This window comes from Schistocerca serialis, chromosome 1, assembly GCF_023864345.2.
Source record: "Schistocerca serialis cubense isolate TAMUIC-IGC-003099 chromosome 1, iqSchSeri2.2, whole genome shotgun sequence".
Classification (NCBI taxonomy): domain Eukaryota; kingdom Metazoa; phylum Arthropoda; class Insecta; order Orthoptera; family Acrididae; genus Schistocerca; species Schistocerca serialis.
In genome coordinates this window covers 832,602,136-832,623,842 of record NC_064638.1, presented here as the reverse complement: position 1 = coordinate 832,623,842, position 21,707 = coordinate 832,602,136, and the positions used below count along the sequence as shown (strand labels likewise).

The following is a 21,707-nucleotide window of genomic DNA, read 5'->3' as shown; positions in this document are numbered from 1 at the left end:
TGCTCAATGGGGGACAGATCCTGAGATCTTGCTGGCCAGGGTAGTTGACTTACACCTTCTAGAGCATGTTGGGTGGCACGGGATACATGCGGACGTGCATTGTCCTGTTGGAACAGCAAGTTCCCTTGCCGGTCTAGGAATGGTAGAACGATGGGTTCGATGACGGTTTGGATGTACCGTGCACTATTCAGTGTCCCCTCGACGATCACCAGTGGTGTACGGCCAGTGTAGGAGATCGCTCCCCACACCATGATGCCGGGTGTTGGCCCTGTGTGCCTCGGTCGTATGCAGTCCTGATTGTGGCGCTCACCTGCACGGCCCCAAACACGCATACGACCATCATTGGCACCAAGGCAGAAGCGACTCTCATCGCTGAAGACGACACGTCTCCATTCGTCCCTCCATTCACGCCTGTCGCGACACCACTGGAGGCGGGCTGCATGATGTTGGGGCGTGAGCGGAAGATGGCCTAACGGTGTGCGGGACCGTAGCCCAGCTTCATGGAGATGGTTGCGAATGGTCCTCGCCGATACCCCAGGAGAAACAGTGTCCCTAATTTGCTGGGAAGTGGCGGTGCGGCCCCCTACGGCACTGCGTAGGATCCTATGGTCTTGGCGTGCATCCGTGCGTCGCTGCGGTCCGGTCCCAGGTCGACGGGCACGTGCACCTTCCGCCGACCACTGGCGACAACATCGATGTACTGTGGAGACCTCACGCCCCACATGTTGAGCAATTCGGCGGTATGTCCACCCGGCCTCCCACATGCCCACTAAACGCCCTCGCTCAAAGTCCGTCAACTGCACATACGGTTCACGTCCACACTGTCGTGGCATGCTACCAGTGTTAAAGACTGCGATGGAGCTCCGTATGCCACGGCAAACTGGCTGACACTGACAGCGGCGGTGCACAAATGCTGCGCAGCTAGCGCCATTCGACGGCCAACACCGCGGCTCCTGGTGTGTCCGCTGTGCCGTGCGTGTGATCATTGCTTGTACAGCCCTCTCGCAGTGTCCGGAGCAAGTATGGTGGGTCTGACACACCGGTGTCAATGTGTTCTTTTTTCCATTTCCAGGAGTGTAATTATGCAGCCTCTGTTCACAATAGTTAATCAGCCCTTTGAAGATACTCTGAAGTATGAAATAGTTAGACCACTACTCAAAAAACTCGCAAAAGAACATATGGGAAACTATCACTCAGTCTTTTTCTTCTCTCACAATCAAAAATATATGAGAAGATTGACACAATGCAAATTTAAAATTTCATACAAAAATTGAATGCAATTTCAAAAAAACAAGCATGTATTTCTAGAAAAGGAAAGCATAATATCTGTTAACAATAAATTTGTAGACAAAATAAGCTCCTCTATAGACAACCCCCTGCATGCCACAGGAATCTTTTGTGACCTATCACAGGTCTTTGATAGTGTGAACCACTGCTTGGTACACTCTAATCTGGAAAAATGTGAAATTAGGGGTGCAGTGCTAGAATGGTTTAGCTCCTACCTAGCCAACCAGAGGCAAAAGTGTTTATTACTCGTACATCAGGCAGATGAAATTATTTTTCGGAATGGAGTGCACAAGATTCAGTCTTAGGTCCTATTATGTTTATGCTTTATATAAATTATCTACCACTTAATACTTCATCCCACTCGGTTTTATTTACAGATAAGACATCTGTAATCATTGAGATTAACTGTACTGATCAAATTCCTCAAACACTACAAAGCATATTAGAAAAATTAGCCTCTCTGGTTTAATGAAGGATAAAAACTATCAGCAATGTTCAAGATACCTGATTTATCTTAAGTGGCTCAAAATTAAACACAGAAAAACTCAGTTATTGCAGTTTAAAACAATATGTCACAGAAACCAGGATTTGGATTGTGTTAAAATCCTATAAATGCAATGGGATAAAACTTTGTTACGGGGCTCCAGTATACAGTGCTTTGCAAATAAATTAAATAGCCTAGTGTTTTCCCTGATGATATTATACAACACTACAATCATGAACAGAAGGAAAGTAGTGTATCATAGCTACTTCAAGTCAGTAATGAGACACAGAATTACATTTAACTCTAATACTAGAGCTTCCAAAAAAAATCATCATTAGAAATTTGTACAATATAAAGTGAAGAAATCATGTCACCCACTTCCAAAAAAATCTAAGGATACTAAATGTTACCTCATTGTACATTTTTGGACTAATGATCTTTGCACATAGCAACCATGATTTATTTGTTGTGAACCAATTTCAACATCATTACACCACCAAGAATTAAAATAACTTTATGCTGATCACCTATCATTTAAAACTTTATGCTTAAACTCTGAAGTGTCTGTGACTGAAAATGTATAACAAAATAAAAGGAAAAGTCTGTCTGATTATTAATTTATAATCACTGAAGGAAATATAATACGGTAAACTTGTGCATAAGTGTTAGTATTCAATTAAAGAGTTCATGAGGGATGATCTGAAAAGACAGAACATGTACTCAGGATTAAAATTAGTTATTAAAAATCATCAGTTGTGTATGTATCTAATAAAGTTGTGTATGTATCCAGAACAGTATAGTATATTAACGGTATTTTAAGAAAATGTGTAAACTAGTTTTTTGTATTGATAAGTCTCCAGTATATTAAGGCAATGACTTGAAATTCTGTGTTATAAGACAATAAATTATATTCTATTCTGATCTATTCTGTTGTATTCTATTGCTAAGCTCTGATGATTTTAAAGTTTTTTTTTTTTTAATATAAAAATGTGTTAGTATTTCCTACTCACCATCTTTTTCATATTTCAATAATAGTAATTCTTCTGTGGAACAGAAGGAGTTGTCAAGGAGAAACTTTTTCAGTTTGTTTCCAAATTTTACTTTGCTGCCTGTCAGACATTTTGTATCACTGGGTAAGTGATCAAAAATTTTAGTTGTAGCATTATGCACCCCTTTTTGTGCTAAAGATAAAGGTTGAATAATGAATGCCATTTTTGTTCTGACATTTTAATCATGTATATCATTGTTCCTTTTGAAATGCAGTGGATTACTTACAACAAATAAATATACTGTGAAGTGATAATCAAAATGCCCAACAGATAGCCACATATTACTCTTACAGTATATTTTTGAACAATCAAAAGATGAGTTATCCAAGAACATTACTCCATATGACATTATTGAATAAAAATATATCAACTTACTGATTTGTCTTTTCCCATGGTTTGCAATGATTCTAAGTGCAGATCTATCTGAACTAACTTATTTAGGAGTTCCAAAAGTGATTTTACAGATTAAGAATTATGTAAAAGACAGATTTCTATTCACTGTAAAGGTGACACATTGACAGACAGACACAATAAGAGGACTGTTAAATGCAAAGCTTTCAGCCAAAGCCTTCTTCAGAAAAGAAAACACACACATTTACACAACTAGGCATGCTTGACGTACACATGACTGCTATTTCTGGCTGCTTTACAGAGACTACAACTGTTGTATTGAACGAAAGTAGCAATCAGAAGTGGTACACAGAAGGGGAAGGGATAGCAGAGTATGGGTGGGGTGGGAGGTGGTAAGAATAGTGCTCTCTGGTGAAGTGTGGAGGGACTACTGCAGAAGGCAGCAGATCAAGTGTCAAGAGGTTGTAGGGAGAGGGGGAGGGGAAGAGGGAAGCAGAGAAGGAGAGGAGCAGATAGGGGAAAAGGCTAGTGGGTATGTTACCAAAGAGTGAGCAAATGAGGTTGAGGGAACGTGATTTGGGAGGAAGCTACAGGACAGAGGAGACAGAAACTGTTGGGTGGAGGGCATGGGGACACCATTTGTGCTGTTCATAAAGCTAGTGGAGGGGAGCATCCAGATGGCCTGGGTTGAGAAGTGGTATTTAAAACAAAGCATGCTCTGCCACAGGGTGATCCATTTTGTTCTTGACCACAATTTGGAGGTGGTCATTCAGCCTGATAGACAGCTAGTTGGCAGTCATACCAGTATAAAAAGTTGTGCAATGATCACAACAGAGGTGGTATATGACATTGCTGCTTTCATAGGTGGCCTGGCCTCTGATTGGGTAGGACAAGCCTGTGACAGGATGGGAATATAATGTGCTGGGTGGGTGGACTGGGCAGGTCTTGCATCTGGGTCTTCCACAGGGAAAGGATCCCTGGATGGACTAGGAGTTTTTGGTTAGGTGAAGGAATACCACTTTAGGAGGGGTGGAAAGGGTCTTGGGTAGGATGTACCTCATTTCAGGACATGGTAATAGATAATTAAAGACCTGATGAAAGATGTGGTTTAGCTGTTCCAGGCAGGGTTTGTGTTTGGTGATGAGCTTCTTTGTAGCTGGTTCTTGGTGGTGGTGGAACAGTAGGGGGTGCATGGAGATATGGCACGGGAAATTTGTTTGTGCATTAGGTATGGAGGTTAGTGCCTGTCTGTGAAGGCCTTTGTGAGACCGTCAGTGTACTGGGAAAGGGAAATCTTGTCACTGCAGATATATCATTCCTGGGTGGCCAGGCTGTAAGGGAGAGATTTTTTGGTGTGGAAGGGATGGCAGCTGTCAAAATGCGGGCACTGTTGGTGGTTAGTGGGTTTAATGTGGGCAGAGGTGTGGATGGAGCCATCAGAGAGGAGGATGTCAGTGACCTGGAAAGTGAAATGGATGGGAGACAAAGTGTTGGTGTTGTAAGGAATGAGGATAGGGTGTCTTGACCCTGAATCCAGATTATGAGGATATCATCAGTGTACCTGAACCAGAACAGGGTTCTGGGCTTTTAGAAGGCTAAGAAGGTTTACTCAAAATGACCCATAAACAGGTGAGAATGAGAGGATGCCATGTGGTTCTTCATGCAGATATAGTTGTGTGTTAGAAAAAAGTTAGTAAGCTGTATGAGGAATGAGTTAGTGGATTTGTAGTCTGAAGAACACTGGAAGAGGACAGGGGTGGGGATGGTAGAGTTAGTGAAAGTAGAGTTTGGTGTCTCTGATGTGGGAGATTAGATTGCTGGTAAATTGGTTGGAGGTGTTGGTCAATAAGAGGTGAAATTCTTTCAGTGGTGGCACAATCTCCAGCTACAATGAGGCATCCAGTATTGTCAGGTCTGTGGATTTTGGAGAGCATATAGAAGGTGGGTGTATGAGGTGTCATGGGCATGAGGAGGGAAACTCATGCGGGGAGAGGTTCTGGAAAGGGCTTAAGGCTTTAAGCAGTGATAGGAGGTTATGTTGGACTCCTGGAATGGGATCACTCTGCAGAGTTTATAGGTGGAAGGGTCAGACAATTGGCAAATTCCTTCCACCAGGTAGTCACTGCAGTTCATAATGACAGTGGTGGAAACTTTGTCTGCAGGTAGGATGATTAGGTGAGAATCTGTTTTGAGGCTGTGTATGGCTGTCCTTTCTTCTGCTGAAGGTATGTGTTCTCAGGAAGGGGCTTGGAGAAGGATGGTGAGGCCAAGTGGGAAGTAAGGAATTTCCAGAAGGTGACCAGGGGCTGGTTTTGTGGGAGGAGGGGAGTATCACAGTTGGATGGTGGTATGAACTGGCAGAGTCAGGGTTCAGTACCTGGATTAGGTTGGTTCCAGTTGGAGGGATTGGTGGCAAAGAAATGTTTCTATTTCAGATATCAGGAGAAGGACAGCAAGTCTTTGACAAATCCAACATGGCTAAATCTGGTTGTAGGAATGAAGACGACTTTTGTTTGTTTGTTTGCTTTTTCCAGGTTAAATTCTCCTCAGTATGGATGACTAAAATTTTTAAAGCTTCAGTTCTGCTTATTATTTCCTCAATACACTTAAACATCAGCAGTGGCTGCTGTGTAGGATCATGTGAACACCCTAACTTTTTACACCTTGCATATTTATTGGTTACATTTCTTTGAATGCTGTTAAATGTAACATAGATGCAGTGATCTGAAATGTATGACACTAAATCTACTGCGCTATCCTATGTTGCTACTCCTCTAGTTTTCATGAAACTTGGCATTATGGCTGTGAGCAATCATCAGTCATGCGTGTTTTAAGGAGCTTTTGTGCATGTGCAACCGGTATGACAGTATGGATCAAATACAGATGGATTTGGTGAACAACGTGCATGGTCCACACTAAGCAGAGCTAGTCCCTACCACTCAGCTACAAGTTTAGGTCAGTGCCACCAGGTGGCAGCAGAATACAGTAGACTTTTATCCCTGTGCATTTGGCATAAACCATGCTAGACAGTTGCACAGTGCTCAGAGATGCCAATTCCCCACTATACAGTAAAATTAGATTTGACGGCATTAAATGTTATAGTTACTCTAGCAAGACCTATTTTTGGGTTTCTGAATGAGGTATAGTATATTAAGTTTTGGACTTTATCATACAATGACACATTTGAGGTAATGAGGACCATACCAGCCTTAACCACATCATTATTGATTTTGAGACTGTAGCATTTATTCGTTTACTCATGCTTCCAACACCTGTTGATCTTCCAGTGAGCCAGATTTATCTGTGCTATAGGTATGCACTATACAGGCTGGTCCATTGATAGTGACTGGGCCAAATATCTCATGAAATAAGCAGCAAACGAAAAAACTACAAAGAACAAAACTCATCTAGCTTGAAGGGGGAAGAAACCATATGTCGCTATGGCTGGCCCGCTAGATGGCACTGCCATAGGTCAAACGGATATCAACTGCATTTTCTGAAATAGGAACCCCCATTTTTTATTAGATATTCGTGTAGTAGATAAAGAAATCTGAATGTTTTACTTGGACCACTTTTTTCACTTTGTGATAGATGGCGCTGTAATAGTCACAAACGTATAAATATGTGGTATCATTTAACATTCTGCCAGCGCGGACGGTATTTACTTCTTGATACATTAGCCATGTTAAAATGGACCATTTACCAATTGTGGAAAAGGTCAATATCGTATTGACGTATGGATATTGTGATCAAAATGCCCAACCGGCTTGTGCTATGTATGCTGCTCAGTATCCTGGATAACATCATCCAAGTGTCCGGACCATTCACCAGATGGTTACGTTATTTAGGGCAACAGGAACTGTTCAGCCACATGTGAAACATCAACCACAACCTGCAACAAATGATGATGCCCAAGCAGGTGTTTTAGCTGCTGTTGCAGCTAATCCACACATCAGTAGCAGACAAATTGCGTGAGAATCGGTAATCTCAAAAACATCGGTGTTGAGAATGCTATATCAACATTGATTGCACCCGTACCATATTTCTATGCATCAGGAATTGCATGGCAACGACTTTGAACATCAAGTACAGTTCTGCCACTGGGCACAAGAGAAAGTACGGGATGATGACAGGTTTTTTGCACGCGTTCTATGGCTGCGACAAGTGGAACATCAGCGACCTTGGAGGGTTAATGTATGGTATGGCATTATGGCAGGAAGGATAATTGGCCTCCATTTTATCGATGGCATTCTAAATGGTGCAATGTATGCTGATTTTCTACGTAATGTTCTACCGATGTTACTACAAGATGTTTGACTGCCTGACAGAATGGCGATGTACTTCCAACATGATGGATATCTGGCACATAGCTTGCGTGCGGTTGAAGCAGTATTGAATAACAAATTCATGATAGGTAGATTGGTCATTCAAGTACCATACCATGGCCCACACATTCACTGGATCTGATGTCCCCGGTTTTCTTTCTGTGGGGAAGTTGAAGGATATTTGCTATCATGATCCACCGACAATGCCTGACAACATGCGTCAGCGCATGTGCGAACATTATGGAAAGTGAGGTACTCACTGTTGAGAAGAATGTCGTTGCATGTATTGCCAAATGCATTGAGGTTGATGGACATCATTTTGAGCATTTATTACATTAATGTGGTATTTACAGGTAATCATGCTGTAACAGCATGCATTCTCATAAGTGATAAGTTCACAAAGGTACATGTATCACATTGGAACAACCGAAATAAAATGTTCAAATGTACCTATGTTCTGTATTTTAATTTAAAAAACCTACCTGTTACCAACCGTTCATCTAAAATTGTGAGCTATATGTTTGTGACTATTACAGCGCCATCTATCACAAAGCGAAAAAAATGGTCCCACTAAAACATTCATATTTCTGTACATACTACATGAATATGTAATAAAAAATGGGGGTTCCTACTTAAAAAAAACTCAGTTTATATCCTTTTGACCTACGGCAGCCCTATCTAGTGGTCTAACCATAGCGCCATCTGGTTTCCCTCTTCAAGCTAGACAAGTTTCGTTTTTTGTAGTTTTTTCATTTGATGCTTATTTCGTGAGATATTTGGCCCGGTCATGATCAATGGACCACCCTGTGTAGACGAGTACGAACATTCGTGCCTCAGTTTCTTAGATATTTAGGGATCTTGTAGATTTGTGCAAAAAAATTAAAAAAGTATGGAAATGCCCCTGCACAAAAAATGCGAAACAGAGAGTACCAAAAGCTTACACTTCACTTCTTTCTTGCCCTAAACTCTACTTAATTATTATTATTAGTGGTGGGGGTGTAATTTTATAAATTTGTTCATAAACACAGCTGTAATGTAGCAGATGATATTAATTTCACACTCTCAAATTTATCTGAATCTAATAGCTGGTAAATACTCATGAGCCACCACTGCTGATCATTGGTGCAGTACCCAAAGATGTGCAGAATTGACTATGTCTTGTCTTTTTAAAACTGAGGATGAGACCATTTGCAAAAAACCAGTCAATGATACTTTTAAGAACAAGGTTTCCCAATTTTTCTCTTTCTGTATGTACGCTTTGATTGATTACAGTACTAATGTCATCTGCAAAAAGAAACTATTCTGCTTGTATATTAGGCAGAAGATCATTTATATATATCATGAAGAACAGCAGATAAGATAGAGCCTTTGGGAACCTTTCTGTGATTTTTCCCCAGTCATAGTTGTTGGTCCCCGGACTACAATGGTCACATTAGTGACTAGAACTTTCTGCCTTGCTTTGGTTAGATATGACATCATGCACTGATTGACTATACCATCAACCCCATAAACTGATATTTATATGTGAGAATACTGTGGTTCACACAGTCAAATGCTCTAAATAGATTGCAGAAAATATCATGTGGTGCTATTTTATTTATTTTGCTAGTAAAATTTTGTGAGTGAACATGCAATGGCATTCTCAGGAGAGCAACCCTTTTGAAATCCAAACTGTGATTGTTGGGGATGTTATTGTTGCTTAAGTGAGATACTACTCTAGAACACATCACCTCCTCAAAAATTTAGGAAAATGTGTTAGCAGCGGAACAAGTTGATAGTTATTGACATCTCTCCTATCACCTTCCTTAAAGATGGGTTTGACAACTCCATATTTCAGTCTCTCTTGGAAAATGCCTTGAGTTAGTGGTGCATTACATATTTCACACAAGACAGGGCTTATTATATGAGAACAAATCATTGGTATATTATTCGAAACACTGTTTTTGAGAGAATTCAGAATTTTCTTAATTTCAGAAGGAGAAATTGGCGATATTTTCATATTACTGAAGTTTTTGAGTTTCTTTTTCAGTGTACTGCTCTGATTTTTCTCTTGAATTGTTTGTTTCTTCACTTTCAGCTACACATTTAAGAAATGATTATTAAACATAGTTACTACCACTGACTCGCCATTTACAGCACCTTCATTAAATGCAACAGTGAAATTATCCTGTTCTTTGGCCAGTTGCCATGTCTCTCATTTCTCCATATCGCTTTAACACTGTTGTCAGAATTACTGATTACTGATGTAATGTGCATATTTCTTAATTTTTAATGACTTTTCTTAGTAATTTTGAGTACATTTTGTAGTGTGCAGCTGTTGGCAGGATGTCTACTTGTTCTTACAACAGATAAATTTTCCTTTTCCTGTAATGATCCATGATTTTTTTACATGGCTGTTTAATCTCTTTGCCGATTAGCTTATGCAAAACCCTATTTTCAGATAATGATTTGAATTTATGATGGAATAGATGAAATGTTATATCAGAATTTGGTTCATTATACATTTTTTCCCATGTTGTCTCTTGTAAACTGTTCTTAAAAACACTTGCTCAGGAGTCATTAATTATTCTGACTGATAATGGATTTCCACTGAGGAGTATCTATAACAAGAGACGCTTTCTTATTTATCCTTGCTAACAGTGCATCAGGATCAGAGAGAGCATTTGTTACTGGGCACAAAGGTTTTTTTTTTAGCTTCACTGAACAAAATAAAGAGCTGAGAAGATATTCAAAGCAACAACCTTGCATTTGTAAACACTTCACTACTCACTGATTTTTACTTTGCTGGATCCTATGTAACACACATGCATCCACCATTGCTGAAGCAATGTTAATGTGAGCTATTAGGCTGTGTACATTGATGGGTGGAGCACTGTAAACTTGTTCCTTTATGTGCCCTACAAATAAAAATCTAGTTGATTAAGGTCTGTGGACCACAGAAGCCAGAACACTGTACCTGCATAACCAATTCATTTCCCTGTAAATGCTTCATTTAAAAAGTTACACACATTCATTCCAAATTGTGGTGGTGCACCATCATACTGAAACCATAGCTGTTACTGACCAACAAGAGGAAAATTTTCTCTTGTGTGAAGCAAAGTTTAGTAAAGAAACGTTCAATACAGTGGCACATTCAACTTGTCTGACATCAGGAGGGGGGCCAAAACCACTACTTCCATGATTGCTGACCACAGGTTTATGTTGAAACGTGCCTGAAAGCCACTTTCATGGCTAACATGTGGGTTTCATCCTCACCAATAATGACTGTCATAGAGGTTGAAAATACTTTCACAAGTGAAGCTAGATATGTCAGTCCACATCACATTATTCATAAACATTTGTTATCATCCATGTGGTGCAAAAACCATTCACAAAACTGTACTTGTTATCTTCTGCAGCTGATACTTAGTTAACATGTAGTGATATGGATGCAGTTCTTCATGGTGCAACACTTCAACATCAGTTGATGAGATATCTGGAACAGCCTTCGAATATCATTGATATTTCACCATGGTCATTGGGGTATAGCTTTAAGAATCATGTCTTCTCTTTGTAGAGTATATCTAGTCCTTGGACACCCTCTCTCCATCAATTGTGGATGAAGGTGTTGCTCCAGGTAATGAAAAATATTCTTATTTTCATGGCACTTTTGAGGATACCATGCAGCATAGGCATGAGCAGATGCAACAACTTGGTTATCAAATGCATCCAACAACAAAAGCATATTGATGTATTCATCACTTGTGAACTCCATGAGGAAGCTCCCCTACATGGACTTGACAGGAGCAGTTCTGGTTGTGCACTGGACGATTAGTAGACACATGCATGCAGTTTAATGGATCCCACTTTCATGTGATAGGCTACTGTCATGCAACAAAGTGGTACCTTGCTTATAAACAATGAGAACTAGAGAAGGGACATCTAAAAACTAAAAAAGGAAACTGGTGAGGATTCGAACCATACCTCCATGATGGACATGGGGTTGGTGAACCAGACGTATACTCATTGAGCTATAATAGCTGGTACAGTAATCTAGGTTAATACACATTCCCCTATACATTCCAATGCACTGGATCATGTGGCAGTGTTGCCAGCCCCTCATTTTCATATACACAACTGGCCATTAAAATTGCTACACCAAGAAGAAATGCAGATGATAAGTGGATGTTCATTGGACAAATATATTATACTAGAACTGACATATGATTACATTTTCATGCAATTTGGGTGCATAGAGAAATAAGTACCCAGAACAACCACCTCTGGCCATAATAACGACCTTGATACACCTGAGCATTGAGTCAAACAGAGCTTGGATGGTGTGTACAGGTACAGCTGCCCATGCAGCTTCAACATGATACCACAGTTTATCAAGAGTAGTGACTGACGTATTGTGACGTGCTAGTTGCTCGGCCGTCATTGACCAGACTTTTTCAGTTAATGAGAGATCTGGAGAATTTGCTGGCCAGGGCAGCAGTCGAACATTTTCTGTATCCACAAAGGCCCGTACAGGACCTGCAACATGCGGTCGTGCATTATCCTGCTGAAATCTAGGGTTTCGCAGGGACCGAATGAAGGGTACAGCCACGGGTCATAACAAATCTGAAATGTAATGTCCACTGTTCAAAGTGCTGTCAATGCAAACAAGAGGTGACCGAGATGTGTAACCAATGGCACCCCATACCATCACGCCAGGTGATACGCCAGTATGGCGATGATGAATACACACTTCCAATGAGCGTTCACCGCAATGTCACCAAACATGGATGCGACCATCATGATGCTGTAAACAGAACTTGGATTCATCTGAAAAAATGACAGTTTGCCATTCATGCACCCAGGTTCATTGTTGAGTACACCATCGCAGGTGCTCCTGTCTGTGATGCAGTGTCAAGCTAACCGCAGCCATGGTCTCCGAGCTGATAGTACATGCTGCTGCAAACATCATTGAACTGTTGGTGCAGATGGTTGTTGTCTTGCAAATGTCCCCATCTGTTGACTCAGGGATCGAGACATGGCTGCACGATCCATTACCGCCATGTGGATAAGATGCCTGTCATCTCGACTGCTAGTGATACAAGGCCATTGGGATCCAGCACGGCATTCCGTATTACTCTCCTGAACCCACTGATTCCATATTCTGCTAACAGTCATTGGATCTCGACCAATGCGAGCAGCAATGTCGCGATACGATAAACCGCAATCACGATAGGCTACAATCTGAAGTTTATCAAAGTCAGAAACGTGATGGTGCGCATTTATCCTCCTTACATGAGGCATCACAACAACGTTTCAGCAGGCAATGCCGGTCAACTGCTGTTTGTGTATGAGCAATTGGTTGGAAACTTTCCTCATGTCAGCACGTTGTAGGTATCACCAGCAGCACCAACCTTGTGTGAATGCTCTGAAAAGCTAATCGTTTGCATATCACAGCATATTCTTCCTGTCGTTTAAATTTAACATCTATAGCATGTCATCTTCTTGGTGTAGCAATTTTAATGGCCAGTAGTGTATGTGTTTTCAAAATGTATCTAATCTGATTTGGCTGGATATACTTTTGTTCTTCACCCTCTCTTAATTAGCCAGAGAGTTGATGTAAGATGCATTGGCATGTCAAAGCTACAACCGGTGTATACAATATATTCAAAGTTACAACCAGTATACGCAATACCTTCAAAGTTAAAACCAGTATTTACAAACTGTTTCACCAAGTGCATATGTCCCATATTACAAATTATGGAGTACATCACTGATTCAAGAGTACCGCTGAACTGACATGAAGAGAAAGTTACTAGAGAACATGTTGACACTTAGTGCTGTTAGATGTCGCTTGCATATATTCTAGCTTTTATCAGCTAAAAAACATTATAATTGAATACCTGTTACCATATTTGTATTAAAATTACATATTTATATTTGGAATGGATAATGACATAAATACACAAGCGACCTACAGCTGCACTAAATGTCAACAGTTTCTCTAGTATCTTCCACTGTGTGTCAGTTCAGCAGCACTGTTGCATCAGTGATGTACTCTGTGATCTGTAATATGGATGGATTGACAGCAGTGAGCTTGTTGTATTGAGTTTTCTTTAGTGGCTTCATTTTCAGTTTTTGTGGTGTGAGTGCACCAGATATTTGTGTTCATTCTGTGTGCAGCCATGTTCTGTGACATTATAAAATTATATCTTTTTTTTTTTTTTTTTTTGCTTTTGTTGACACAGTTACATTGTTACTTTGTTTGCAATAAATAAAGGAACAATAAGTCATTTTTAATCCAATATACCGTATTTTGCTCTGTGATTTTGTGCCAAACATAATTACAGACATCAGGTTATGGGCTCAGACAAACGCATACATATGGTATTTGTTTCTGTTCTGTGAATTCATTGCTTTTTATTGGAGTTTTATTCATGTGAACTGTGACACTCAAGTTCTGGAGCTATCATATTTTGCTGGTCTATTGCAGAAAACCTTCGTTTTTGTTTTGAACTGAGTATTAAAAGTTTGAGTTACATTCAGCCTACATGAAGATGGATAACTTGAAAATGTACAGTATCCAGGAACTTGATGGTAAAAATTTCCAACTGTGGAAATATCAGTTGCAAATTGCTTTTCATGCTGGAAAAGTGCTCAATATCATCGAGGGGAAACTGAGGCCAAATGAAGCTGGTGGGAGTCAAACTGCTTGGGATGACTTAAATGTTAAGGCAATGCTCATTCTATCTGCTGCGATGGAATTTGACCAATTGGAATCTGTTATGACATGCACAAATGCCGTGGAAATGTGGGCCAGACTAAAGGCTATTCATGAACAGTTATCTGCAGCTTATAAAATGGCCTTGAAGCAGAAATGTTTTGATTACAGAACGTTGCCAACAGACACAATCGCACAACACATCAGTCAAGTTGAGTCCTTGACACAAGCATTAGCTGATATTGGGGAACCTGTTACAGAAGCTGACAAAATGGCTAAAATTTTGGGAATTCTGCCAGCAAAGTTTGTAACTTTTTCAACTGCCTGGGACTCATGATCAACAAATGTTCAATAATTTGACTTTAAGGTTATTGAAAAAAAGAACAAAAACTTTTACAATGTGATGAAAACTCAGCAGTCTTTGCAGCAGTTAAAGTGGATAAAACACGCAAGTTCAGTTCAAATACCAGTAACAACAGTACATGTAACATGGTCAGTAGGAAAGATGTTGAATGTTATCACTGTCACAAAAGGGAACATTTTAAATCTGACCGCAGAAAACTTTTAGCAAAACTTAATACGAAAACAGATACGTCTGAGGCCCAAGTGTTGAGTGATGAACACGCATATGTTTTTGCTCCAGGTTGCGAAAACATTTAGTTAACTGACAACGCTGTGTCAAAACATATAACATCACACAAAGAGTGGTTCAAAACATTTAAGCCAATTCAGTTGGATGACTCATTTGTTAAAATTGGAGAAAACTTCATCGTCAGAGCAGAAGACGTTGGATCTATTGAAGTATTGGCAACCTCGCACTTTGGAAAAAACACTTTATATATTCCTAAGCTAAAGAAAAATCTGTTTTCAATGGGAGCAGTCACGAAAAGAGAAATTAAAGTTATTTTTGACGACAAGAGAAAGGAAGTTTGCAGTTCAGGTCTAATTGCAGCAGGAATTAAGATGGGCAATCAGTGTTATCAAATGTTGTTTAAATGTCCAAATGTACTACAGGCAAATCCTGTTTCCTGAATTCCAACATGATCTGGCATGAGAGACTTTGGCACATTAAATTCAGTGGTCACAAGAATATGGCTGATCTGAACTTAATGCCTGGTTTCGATATGAAGAAAGTTGAAAATCTTCATTGTGAACCATGTCAGTATGGCAAGATGAAAAGAAAATCTTTTAACTCAAATTTGGAGTCAAGATCGAAGGTTGCTGGTGGATTTATTCATGTAGATTTGAGTGAATGGATGAGAAAACCGTCTCTTGGAGGTGCACAATTGTACATAGTTTTCAATGATAGTTGCACTTCATACAGGTTCATGTATTTTCTCAACAGTAAGCATGATACTTTCCCTGTGTTTTTGGAATTTCAGAGACTATTGAAAGACAAACTGGAAACAAAATTAAAGTTCTGAGAAGTGACAATGGGACTGAATTCATAAATAAGCAATTTGAAGATTATTTCCAACAAAATGGTATAATGCATGAGGAAGCAAGTCCCTATACACCACAGAAGAATGGCTGAATTGAACGAGAAAACTGGTTCATTGCTGAGTGCACCCACACGATGTTACTAAGTACTGACTTGTCTCACAAACTGTGGGCTGAGGCAGTATACTGTGCTGCATAATCTTAAATTGTCGAGCATGTAAAGCAAATGACAATGTTATGCCATATGAACAATGGTTTGGAAAACCTCCTTCTTTATGACACATGAGGAAGTTTGGATCAGTAGCATATGTACATGTTACAGGTAAATTTAGATCAAAAGGGATAGTAAATCAAAGAAATTGATCATGGTTGGCTATGATAAGTATAGTACCAATTATCGCCTCTACAATTCTGAGTCAAAGAAAATTACGATCTTCTGCAATGTCTCTTTCAATGTAGAACAAACCCATAGCTTAAACATAGAAAAAAGATATACTGAATTTTACCTGGGAGACCATGCTGCAGAAGATGTTCAACAGGAATCTGAAGAGTATGATACTGGTGAACAAATGAAAGAAAATCAAAAAGTTGTTCAAGAGGAATATGAAGAGGGTGATATTGGTGAACAAATGAAGGAAAGTCAATGGATGAATCTGAGAGATGAGTCTAATCTGCGGGCACCAAGATATAGCTTGTTCTGCCATTATCAAACTTTTGAAGAATCAATGGCATTGAAAGAGTCAGCAAAGTGGAAAAAAGCAATGGAAAAGGAAGTAACATCCTTGAAGAAGAACAAAACTTGGAATCTAGAACCATTACCAAACAACTGTCAGACAGTTGGATGTAAGTGGGCCTATCATGTGAAGCAGAATTCTGAGGGAATAATTAACCACTTCAAAGCTAGATTATGTGCAGTTATTCATAACGAGAACTGATTATGAAGCGACATTCTCTCTTGTCATCCCTGTGGTCCAATATGATTCAATCAGAGTTTTATTAGCCATAGCAGCTTCATAAGATATGGAAATTAGGCAGTTTGATGTTAAGACTGCATTTCTGAATGGGCATTTGAAAGAAGAAGTTCACATGGAGCAACCAAAAGTTTTTGTTATAGAAAGCTCAAATAATGTTTGCAAACTGAAGAAGAGTCTATATAGACCCAAACAATCACCATGTTGTTGGAATCAAAAATTTGTACCGTTTCTCACAGTGTTTGGCTTTGTGCAGCTGAATGCAGACAAATGTGTTTTCCACGCTTTAACAGATGACACTGATGTTTACCTGTCACTTTATGTGGATGATGGCTTGCTTATTTGTAAGTCTCTAAAAATACTGGAAAATGTTTTGACAGCACTGGGATCAATGTTTGAAATTACTGTGGGCAATGGAAAATACTTCTGTGGATTGGATATTGAACACAGCCCTTCTACAAAAGAAATCTATATAGGCCAGCAAAGATACATCAATTTTTTTCTTCAGAAGTTCAACATGGATGATTTGAAACCTAACTCCGCTTCTTTTGATGTTGGAACCATGTTGCACAGTGGGCAGTCACCTGCAAACCAACATGAGGTAAACTAGATGGAAAACAAACCATATCGGCAGGCCGTTGACAGCTTAATGTTTGCAGCAGTTGTCTCATGGCCAGACCTCATGTTCGCTGTGAGCATGGTGAGCAGGTTTTTATATAATCTGGGTCCTGATCATTGGCATGCTGTTAAAAGAATTATGAAGTATCTACAGTGGTGGTTGTGTACTTTTCTCAGTGAACTTGGTTTTCAGTTAGGCAAACCAACAACGCTCCATGTTGACAATAAAAGTGCTATTTGCCTAATTAAAAACACAGAATATTACAAACACACCAAGCACATTGACATTAAATACCATTATATATGTGAACATGTTGAAAATAATGAGACTGACGTCTATTATGTTTATTCTAATAAACAGTTGGCAGACCTATTTACCAAACCTTTAACAAGAGACAAATTTATATCAAACAGAAAAGCTCTGTGAATTATCTCAAATCAAACTCAACAAAACAAGAGTGGGAGTGTTGAGAGCAGTGAGCTTGTTGTATTGAGTTTTCTTTAGTGGCTTCATTTTCAGTTTTTGTGGTATGAGTGCATCAGATATTTATGTTTATTCTTTGTGCAGCCATGTTCTGTGACATTATAAAATTATATCTTTGCTTTTGGTTTTTGTTGTTACGGTTACAGTGTACCTTTGGTTTCAGTAAAGAAAGGAGCAATAAGTTATTTTACTCCAATATACTGTATTTCACTCTGTGATTTTCTGCCTAACATAATTAAAGACATCAGGATGCACTTGGCAAAATGGGTTTCTAAATACTGGTTTCTAACTTTGAATGTAGTGCATCTACTGGTTTTAACTTTGACATGCCAATGCATCTTGCATCAAATGTGCACCTAATTAAGATTTGGAGTACATTTATAGCTCAAAAAACCTGTATTATGGTATGTGCAATAATAATTCAATGCTGAAAAATGTTTTACAGTTTATGTACATGTTTCACAGATCAGATGATGATACCTCTGTTTACTGAAAACTGGTCATTGTAAGTAATGGTTTTACAAAGGTGATCTTGGCTGAGAAGTTGTCTTTCTTCAATTTTAATAATCTTTTATATTTAACTTTTATAATTATATGTTGCTCAGATTGGTATAGGATGTGTATGGTTTCAGAGCTCTCTAAATTTTCTAAACAGACAAGAAGCTGTTCTACTTATTACTCAGTCCTCTAATATTCTGATGGAATAAGGTGACCTTCCTTTTCTATGCATTTTTAATAATTTTGTGAGGCTCTTTTGTTATTTTAACTTCTTTCATAACTTGACTTGTTCCACATCCCTTCATTTCTTCATGATGTGATTTACAAAAAAATGACACATGAATAAAAGAATTTGAATGTTATTTAATTCAGTCCTCATACTGATAATTCTACTGGAAGTCACCTGTCTATCTCTTTCCTGCCTCTCTTTACCAACACACTCCCCTCCTGTTCTTGAACACTGCACTTCTTACTGTTCATCATTCTTAGCTGTCATATTTACCTCTTTTATCTCACCCCCTCCCCCTTCAAATAACCCTCCCTTGATGCTTACCAGCCTGGATAGCTCTCATAAACAATACATGTTACTGCAGCTATAGAGTGGTGCATTCGTGTTGATATATGGACATCGGCATGAGAGAGGGTCTTACACTGGAAAGGGAATTGTAGCCACTGAAACTTCTTGTGTTGTTACAGGTAAGTTCTAGGTGTAACTGGGGTAAGTCTGTGTGTCACATGTCAGCTGTCAGTAAGTGGTTGTCTATATGCAGTTTTGTTTATTATTTCCATTCTGAAAATTCATTTATTATAATACCAAAATACACCTTACCTATTGAAGATATGTGTGGAGTACTAGATCTTGCCAACACACTATAAATTATTCCCCAGTTAAGTGACTGAATAGCCTGTAAGAGAAAAGAAATAGAGTACTGTAAGTGAAGTAATGTATGTTGCTAAAACTTTTTGTTAAATGAAGTGTGTTGTGTATAGTTTGTCTTGGGACTTAGCACATTATAGAATAATTCATTCTCTGAGAATATTTGTGTATTTTACAACTTTAAAGTATCTAGTCATAAAAATACCTTCTCATAGTTAGGTAGTTGTGTGAGGAGAGAATTTCAGCTACTATATAACATACAAATATGTATTTCTTCCTTATTCTTAGCTACAAAGGTGCCAGCTATATGTTAATGAATGTATTCTTATTTTAAGAATATTTTAAATATAATAGAATTATATGCTTTGAATGTCATTAAATTCCTTAATGCTTTATCATAATTAAATGAAGTTAAATAATAAAGTACAGTACATTTAATGCCAAAAAGAAATAGTCATTCAAAAGTGAAGATTTGTAGTGTGTTGTACTTTGAGCTGGATTAGTTTATTCTTCATTAGTCATAAATTAAATTCCTGGATAATGAAAAAAAATAACAAGCTTTATTTTCATTTGTTAGAAACTGGTAGCAGTAAAAGTGTTAAACACATCATTTATGTCAATCCACAAAACCTTCTAAGAGACCTCTTACCAAGAGAGATTGGATTGTTCTTATTAGAACTGATGTCAATAGTGCTCCAGAATTTTTATAGACTTAAACATACATTAATAAAATATGTGAATAACACCTTAAATTTTTTACACTAAAACATACATGAATAAAAACTGACTGAAGGTGAAACTTATGTTTCTCATCTGGTAACAATTACACTAATCTTGAAAAAGCTATGTTATGAATCCCAGATAGGAAGAAAATCTATTAAGGACACTGGTAGTGACTTCAGGAATCTATTAAAAAGCCATTTAAAATAGTATTATTATTGACTTCTTTCTACCAGGTCTGTATCATTCACCAGTTGTGGCTGGAGACTAAGTCAAATTTACAATATTAACAAATCACAATACAAATAATGTATGACATTATAACTAATTTATACAAATTAAACATCTGACTGTGAAATACTATATTGATCAACATATACGCTGACAGAAAAAGAAAATCCCAAGATCAAGAAATAATAAATGTGGACTTATGAAGTTTCAGGAATGTCTCTGTAACACATTTGAATGATAAATGTTGCAAGATAACAGGTAAATGTAAGAATGAGAAAAACCATTCCAAATTTGAAATGCTAGTACATTAATAAAGAGTGGAACCCAGAATTCTGGATGCAAGCATGCAAACATGCTGCACTGTGTGCAGGTGCTAAATGTCAATTTGTGGGATGGAGTTCCAGGCCTGTTGCACTTGGCTGGTCATTACAGAGACAGTTAATTCGGGTTGTGGATGATGCTGGAGTTGTCATCCAATGATGTCCCGTATCTGCTCAATTGGAGGCAGACCTGCTGATTGAGCAGGCCAAGGCAACATGTTGACACACAGTAGAGCATGTTGGGTTACAATAGCTGATTGAGGATGTGAGTTATCTTGTTGGAAAATACCCCCAGGAATGTTCATGAGTGCTAGCACAATACATCAAAGCAGCAGACTGACATAAAAATACACAATCAGGATACAGGGGATAACCATGAGAGTGCTCCTGCTGTCATTCCAAATCACACCCCAGATGATAACTTCAGGTGTAGGTCCAGTGTATATAGGCTGCAGAGAGGTTGGTTGCATGCGCTCACCTGACCTCCTTCCAAGCAGAGGCAGAAGTGGCTTTTGTCAGAAATCACAACAGACTTTGCTGATGCAAATGCAGTATGTTGCACCGCAGTCATACACGAAACATGATGATCTTCCCTTTCGGTGGTGTCACATGGCTGTCTGGAGCTCAGTCCTCTTACGACCATACCATCCTGTGATGACTGCTGCTAGCAGTGATGTACAGTGGCTGCTTTCCAGCAAGACCTTCTACAATATCATGGAAGGAACACACAGCTTCTCATAGCCTGATTACATGACCGCATTAAAACTCAGTGAGCTGTTAATAATGGCATCTTTGAAATCTTACAGACATTCTTCACTGAAACTAACTAACTACGTCAAATCTCAAAGGCAACTAATGCTCATGACTGTAACAGCATGTATTTAAGGCAAATCTGATTTGCATCCTCACAGTGGCACTACTATTGCTGCTCTTATGCAACTGGCATGAAATCTGAATAGATGTCATCTTTCAGATGTAGAAACATATCTACCAACTTTCAGTCAGCCGACACAACTCCTTGGTGGTGAGATTTTTTTCCCCATCAATGTGTTTCATCAATAAATTTACTAAGTTTGGAGAAAGTTCAGTACACTCATTCACTGTCATCAGAGTAAAAAAATTCGTGTATTGAATGAAGGATGGAGTAATAGGGTTTAATGACCCATTGACACATGCTCAGAATGTTCCAAGGGTGGGAAAGGAAACTGTCCATGCCCTTTCAAAACAATCATCCTGGCCTTTACTTAGAGCAATTTAAGGAAGTCAAGGGAAACATAAATCAGGATTTGAAGTATTGTCCTCCCAAATGCAAGTTCTGTGTATTAGCACTGTGCCACTTGACTTGGTTCATGCAT

The 21,707-nt window shown here is 38.9% G+C and overlaps 1 protein-coding gene across 1 annotated transcript in view; it reads right to left on the bottom strand.

The window, feature by feature from the left end:
* LOC126484820 (thyrotropin-releasing hormone-degrading ectoenzyme-like) overlaps positions 1–21,707 on the bottom strand; it is a 297,846-nt gene that overhangs the window by 161,424 nt on the left and 114,715 nt on the right. The window contains exon 10 of the mRNA XM_050108419.1: positions 19,034–19,109. Coding sequence (XP_049964376.1) covers positions 19,034–19,109 — 76 coding nt within the window. The remainder of the gene's footprint in view (positions 1–19,033; positions 19,110–21,707) is intronic.